The 7,120-nt window shown below is 45.0% G+C and overlaps 1 protein-coding gene across 1 annotated transcript in view; it reads left to right on the forward strand.

Moving 5' to 3' along the window:
• Positions 1–6,606: 6,606 nt before the first annotated feature.
• The window catches only part of POF1B (premature ovarian failure, 1B), a 16,948-nt gene continuing 16,434 nt past the window's right edge, over positions 6,607–7,120 (forward strand). Inside the window, exon 1 of the mRNA XM_017815260.1 lies at positions 6,607–6,936. Within this exon, the coding sequence (XP_017670749.1) occupies positions 6,607–6,936 (330 nt within the window). The remainder of the gene's footprint in view (positions 6,937–7,120) is intronic.

Raw genomic sequence — 7,120 nt, forward strand, 5'->3', positions numbered from 1 at the left:
TGAGGCTCCCCCCTCTGAATTCCTTCTTGTGCTAAAAGGTTTTAAAAGATAACACAAACTTTTATGCTCAAGTGGGTGATAAAAGCCTTAAATGGGAGCTCTCATAACCAAAACCCCGAGTCCCATTTAAAAGAACTGTTTCATGTTTACTCTGCCAAGTTGCTGATGGTGCATAAAGTTGTTCTTTTAATAATGAGCTGGGTAGAGGAACGCCCAGCACCCAAAAATGTGTTACCTCCTCGGAGATCTACATTTTAATCAGCTGATGAAACAGATGTGGGAGGACTGTCAGGAGCTCTGGCTCTGAAATCCCAGAGAAGCAACCACAGATCTAGGGGGGAAAAATTATCAAGTTGGTTTCCTGCTTTCTATCTGCCCAGTAAGAAACAAATCAGAAATGTAAACTTTCTCAGAAGTGAAAGTCCTAATTTAAGGACTCAAATTGAATATTTTTTTTTTAATTAAATTCTGCACAATGTTTTACTTCAGCAAAACCAAAAACTCAGTAAATGCATCCGTAACCTGGAAACTTCTCCATGTTGCATAAAGACTGCACTCACAGAAAATTGAAATGTCAGGTATAAATTATAGGAATATAGCAAAAATTTGGTCACTCACAGGGAGAGGAACTATGGAAAACCCCTTAAATCTCACGACAGAAAGATATATGTTACAGTATATAATATATTTAGCCAAATAATCTGGTGTAGAAGAGAGGACAAGGTGTTCCAGTCACCCTGTCTGGCTGCTACAATTGTTAGTAGTTACTAGTGGCCCAGTAGCATGAAGCAGGTTAAACCATCCCCATTTCTATTCCAGTTTCTGTGCCCAGATTGCTCAAAATATTCAGATATTTTGTTCTAATCTTTGTATATCCAGAATACGCACTGAGCAAAGACTTCCTCGTTACACTTGTTATTTTAAATTCCAATCACCCTTCACACTTGGCCATAGAAATCTTACAGCAGTTGAATAATATGGAGATGATGATGAATCAGAAATTAGGTATATCTTAAGCCATTCTTTTGTCTTGATAAGTTTTTGGGTGGAAAAATAGTCTATAAAATCTATAGTAGATTTTATTTACAGATGTTAAGAACTTGCTTCTAATAATTTTATATTCTAACCACTTTTCTGTGTTACTTGCTTAATGATTTCAGATTTTCTTTAAAGAGAGACCAGCTGTTTCTACAACACATTTTAATCATGTCCAAGTAAGAGCAAAGATAAATAAATACTCAAATACCTGCCTTGTTTTCCTAAAGAAATGCAAAGTACCAGCCTTTATTTTAGTGTATCCCAATCGCAGCTCCTTTATCTCCTTTAATAAAGAGGGTTGTTCCTCAGGGAGTCTGTCCAGGAGAGGGAAATGCAAATTGTTGCTTTGGAACTGAACTTGTTTCCTGCTCTTTGGTCATAATGAATGTAATATCTTGGCGTGAACCCTGAAATATCTGAGTGCTCAGATCAGCTGCTGTGTTCACATGTCTGCAGGCCCTGTCCTTTATCAGCTTGCTTGGAGCATCCCTGAACTAGAAATTAGACCTGACAGCATAATAGAGACACCACTGCTGGCTGCTCAGAGGGCTTCTGCAGTGTCATGAAGAAAGTTTAACATCATCTTTTTATTTAGTACTAAGCCTTAGCATTGGGTAAAATCTTATCTTTATCATACAATGTTATCTTCCTGAGGTTTTTTTTTTCCCCAGTCAATATTTGGTAAATGATAACTGGCAGTGTTTTATTAAACTGAGGCTTTCAAAGCTCCTTAGGATGCTGAATAAGGTCTTTAATGGTTGGGAGAAAAGTTGCTCAGCGAGGGTTTTTTTCTGTTTGATCACCAGTCTCCTGCGTAGGATCAATTATTTGAAACCAAGTAAATTGACTGTTAAAGAACCTCAATAATTCAAACAGGAAAATGGTTAGAAAAAAGGAGTGACTTCTGCTTCAGGGTAAGGACAGCAGGGTATTGTTTCACTTCATAGAATGATATACCAGCTTTTAAGTAGCTGAAGGTCCTGACAGCCCTCACAGTGTCCTTATGAAACAAAGTCATTTTATTCCATCTTGGCACTCCATGTACTGTTGTTATAGTATAATACAAAGTTTATTTTTCCTCTCTACTGGTACAGCAAAAGTAGGAGTGTATTTGCATGTTCCTTGACAATTTTAATCATCCTAGTTATTAATCAATAGATACAATTTTTAAGTCTAGATTTCTTTGTATTTTCCAGTGATTTCTCTTTCTTTTTGAAGTGTATAAACTTCAACTGTTATCACAATTTATTACAAGGAATATATTAATGGGATAAGAGAGTTTTCCTTCAAACTTTATGGTCTGATAATGAGTTAATGCCATCAAGGTAAATAATAGTCTTTAAGCCATACCCTAAACTCTGTTCAACCCTAATTTTCTTACCACTGAATGTATAAAGAGAATTAAAATTCTGAAATCACATAAGAAACATTTCAGATCCAATCCTGCTGCCTATATTGTGAGTTATCTTGTTAAAATACATTTCTAAATAAAATATAAATGATACAGCAGATAAGAGGTCATTGTAGGGGAGTACACAGTGATGCTTGTGTGGAACATGGGAAATGATGGGCTCTGAGCAGCCTATTGCTGCTCCAGTGCAGGACTCTGTGGTCAGGACAGATAATTCGAGGGAAACACCAGTTTAGGAGCAGTCAAAAAAAGCAAACCAAATATTAGAAGCTGTTAAGAAAACAATAGAGAACAAAAAGGTAAACATCATTGAACCATTGTGTAAATCCATGATTTTTCACCACCTGGAATACTGGTCAAGGGTCTATTAGAGCAGGAAAAGGGTCATGAAAAGGACATTAATCACCCACTATATGGAATAACATATCTGTGTAGAAGATTGAATAGGGCTTTTCATTTCTAGACTGGAAGACAGAGGACTTAATGGAGAAATTATGAAGTTGTCTGGAAGAACTGAACTAGGAGTCAGGATCAAAAGGAGGTTCTTCAGTGGCAGATCTGCTGGAATTCCAGAGGACTGTGTGGGTGCCAAAAGTTTACATGAATACAAGGAGTGTAATAAGCAAGGCCATATATGTGAGACCAGAGGTTACTGGTGAGAAAAAACCGTATTGTCCTTATGAAATATCCAGAGCTGAAAATAATTAATGAGTGGGAAAGTACTGAGAGAGAAGTGTTACAGTGGCTCTTCCTCTTGGGACACTTTTTGGAATATACTGATGGTTCTTCAGCACCTGCTTCTGCTTGAGGTCTAGGTGGTGTCTTGGTCTGAATTGGTAGAGCTGTTCTTATTTTTTTAATTAAAATATAAATAGCCAACTACTGCTGTCCTAAAACAATTCAAGGTATTCCCACTATGTGCTTTTTAATTTTTTTTCTTGTGGGAAATAGAGCATGTTGTCATTGCAGAGGCATGAACCAGAAGGGCAAAGGATCAGGCAGTATGAAAAACAACTTGTCATCCTTTCTCTCAGCATTCCCTACCCTGCAATTCCCATGGAAAGGTGGCAGATGGGGGTCCAGGTGCCACAGAGCCAACACTCCAACACTAGCTGGGTGTTCCCAGCCAGACCTTTGCCCTGTACTCGTCTGGTGTTTCCCTTTCCCCACTCAACTCCTGCTGGCTCCTCTAAATCCCCTCTGCCCCAGGGTGGACCCCAGAAAGCACAGTCTGCTTATCCAAGCAGCTCCAGAGAAGTCAAGGTCACGAAGCTTGACCTGCAAGCAGGGAGATGTGGCCATCACCAAGTCATTTTTGCTATGAACACACAGCTTTTTAAAAATCAATGATGTACTTGTGATCAGCAGCAAGTTCTAGACATCTGCTCTTGTGTCTGGAAATGCCTACAGGCATTGCTGGTGCTCAGCTTTAGCTGGGACCAGAGCAGAGCCCTGTAGCCAGACTGTCCCAGCCATTTGGAAGGAGGAGAGAGGCATCTTCCTGCTTTGATTCCCTCTCTGCCAGGTGTTGTCCCACTATCAGCACGGCCTGATATGGATAGTTCAGGGTTAAGAGGTTAGTAGGGATGAAGTGGGTGCACTGGGCTATCTGGATCAGGTTAGCAGGGACACAGTGGGTGCACTGGGCTATCTGGATCAGGTTAATAGGGACACAGTGGGTGCACTGGGCTATCTGGATCAGTGACTGCAGACAGGTACCTTCCACCAAACCTCAGGTGTACTGATGGCTCTGCCTTCAAGGGGAGGATCACAAAAACAAAGCCTCTGCTCACCAGCTGGTTCTGCCTTCACTTCCATCTCTAGAGCCTTCCTTTCAGCTGAAAGCAGATTTTTATCTCTGCCTCATCAAGATGCTTAAGGGGTGCAGCTGCCTGCCAGGCTTCTTAACCCTTTCTGCCTCAGTCCTTCAGACAGCTTCTCACCCCCACGTGACAAACAACTTAAATAATGAAAGCATAAAGGTTGTAAATATTGCTCCTTGGAGTGCTCTTCCCAAGTGAGTACTTTCCTCTCCTATTTTATACCCAAACATAGTTTTATTCCTCCCAGCCCCAGCTGTCACAGCCAGAACTCCTCCAGAACAGCCAACACCCTGCAGGACACAGCACAGTATCATCCCAGGTTTGGATGTAACTTTGGTCACATTAAAATTCAAAAGCTTTGTTTGAGGCTCTTTTTATTACCTGGTAGGGATATTACTTACTTTTGTGATTTATGACTCCAATATTCCTCCACATCTACAAAGCTTTCCGGAAGTTGTTCCCTATTTCCATTACAATGGGATGACTTGGGGCTTGCTTTGTGCTGACCCTTGTAGAAATTTCTTTATTAAGCAGGGCAATATGCTGCACACAGGTAACATTCCTGAGCTGGCAAACCAACAATGTTCCCACATTATATATTACAGCAGCTTTCTTTCCCCTGAGGAGCATTCCTGAAGTTTCTGTAGTATCCTACTGAAGTATAGAGTAGTTTCTTATGGTCTGTGTAAAACAGAGACTGGGCTGTTGTAACCATATTTTATTCCTTCCAAGAAATGGTCTTTTTAAAATTGTTTTGTGAGAAACCGCCAACAGCTTTTCCAAGCTGGTGAACCAAAAATAGGGCTTTAAGAGAAGGTTTTCTTTGCATATATTTCCTTTGAAACCAGTGGGATAGAATTTACCTCAAATGCTTTTTATACACACTCCTATGTAAAGTAGGATGTCTGTTTGGGTTTAATGCCTGAAGGAAGAGTGGAACTTCGTATACATGATGAGTATGTCTCCAGATTTCACAGTACCTTAAAATAATGGATTGTTGTAGGCCCTCACCCTAAAATGCACGTGTCCCACAGCCTATTGAACAGATCTGGTGAGCACTTTTTAATTTCACAGACATAGTGAGTGGCCAGTGCAGAACAAGGCAGTCAATGTTGCTCTATCACCTCAAAGGAGTTTTGCCCTAACACGGTCCTATAGAAATGATTTTTTGTTCTGTGTGACTGTACTGTGTGACCTTACAGAACAGTAAGCATGCAAGGGAAACAAACTGACAAAATAAAGAATCTTAAGGTTTATTATTAAGGATAATATTTATTACACAAGATTGTACAATTATGTGATTGCTACATTACCTTGCAGAACAAAGTTATGTTCTCAGTTAGGGCTTGCCTGACACTGCCAAAGGAACCCAAACCAAATATGCTGGATTGAGAAACTGAGTTCACATTTTCTCTGCACAGTGAGATTTTGAATAAGTAACCGAAGCCATCCTTTCTAGGTAAGTGCCATGTTGCATTCCATCTGTAATGACGAGGGGCTTCTGACAAGGGCCTGGAGTGACAGGACAGGGGGAATGGCTTCCCACTGCCAGAGGGCAGGGTTAGATGGATATTGGGAAGAAATTCCTCTCTGTGAGGGTGGTGAAGCCCTGGCACAGGTTACCCAGAGAGGCTATGGCTGCTCCATCCCTGGAAGTGACCAAGGCCAGGTTGGACAGGGCTTGTAGAAACCTGGGCTAGTGGAAGGTGTCCCTGCCCATGGCCCGGGGTGGGCTTTAAGGTCCCTCCCAACCCAGAGCATTCTGTGATTCTGTGACCAGTACTGTTCCTGAAGGTGGCCTGTGCTCTCTGTGCAGTTGCAGGGATGCATTTAGAGAACATTCTCCTTTCCCAGGCAGAGTTTGCTGCACGGGGGCCAAGGCGGCTCCTGCAGATGTGAAGGGCTCTGTGGGGAAGTTCATCACCTCCTGTGAAAAGTATTCAAGTCATTTAACTGAGTAGCAGAAAACTACGAATTTACACTCCCTCCACACACTCTGTAAACAGATCATAACAAAGGGCTTCACTGAATACAGCAGTGCTTTATTTTTCTCTAATTTTTGCATTAGAGGTGCTGTTGCCAGAAGCTCGGGACCGTGGCCGGTATCGGGGGGCAGGTGACTGTGCTGCAGCCGCAGCCCGGGACCCGCGGTGGCCCCGCTCCGGTGCTGTGTCCCATGTGCCGTATCCCATGTGCCGTATCCCGTGTCCCGTGTCCCGCCCGCGGAGGGGGAGCGGCCGGGGCTCCCCGCCCCAGGTGCGGCCCGCCCAAGGCGCGGCTCGGCAGGTACTAATCGCGTCCCGCCGCCCCGCCGCAGTCGCTGCCGCCGCCGGGATGTTCGCGGGGCAGCAGCAGCCGCAGCCGCCCGCGCTGCCCCCGCACCTCCCGCAGCCGCACCAGCAGCAGCACCACTACTACCGGCGGCAGCAGCACTACAGCACCCTGCCCGCCCGCCGGGCCTGCCCGGAGCCGCCGCCCTGCCCCGAGCCCCCGCCGTGCCCGGAGCCGCCGCGGCCGCTGCCCTGCCTGGACCAGCCCCTGGATGGGGCCGTGGTGTATGACCGGGTGCGCACCTACGGCCCGGGCTGCCGCCGGCTCAGCGCATCCTGCTCCTCCCGGGCCGCCTCGCCGCTGGACTGCGGCCACGGCTGCGACCCGCCGCAGGTACGGGCTCCCGCACCCTGGGCACTGCTCCCGCACCCTGGGCACTGCTCCCGCACCCGGGGCACTGCTCCCGCAGCCCGTCATTTCTCCCGCACCCCGTGCACTGCTCCCGCACCCCGTGCACTGCTCCCGCACCCCGGCACTGCTCCCGCACCCCGTGCACTGCTCCCGCACCCCGGGACAC

The sequence above is a fragment of the Lepidothrix coronata genome, unplaced genomic scaffold (assembly GCF_001604755.1).
Source record: "Lepidothrix coronata isolate B3197 unplaced genomic scaffold, Lepidothrix_coronata-1.0 Scaffold2, whole genome shotgun sequence".
In the NCBI taxonomy this organism is placed as follows: Eukaryota; Metazoa; Chordata; class Aves; order Passeriformes; family Pipridae; genus Lepidothrix; species Lepidothrix coronata.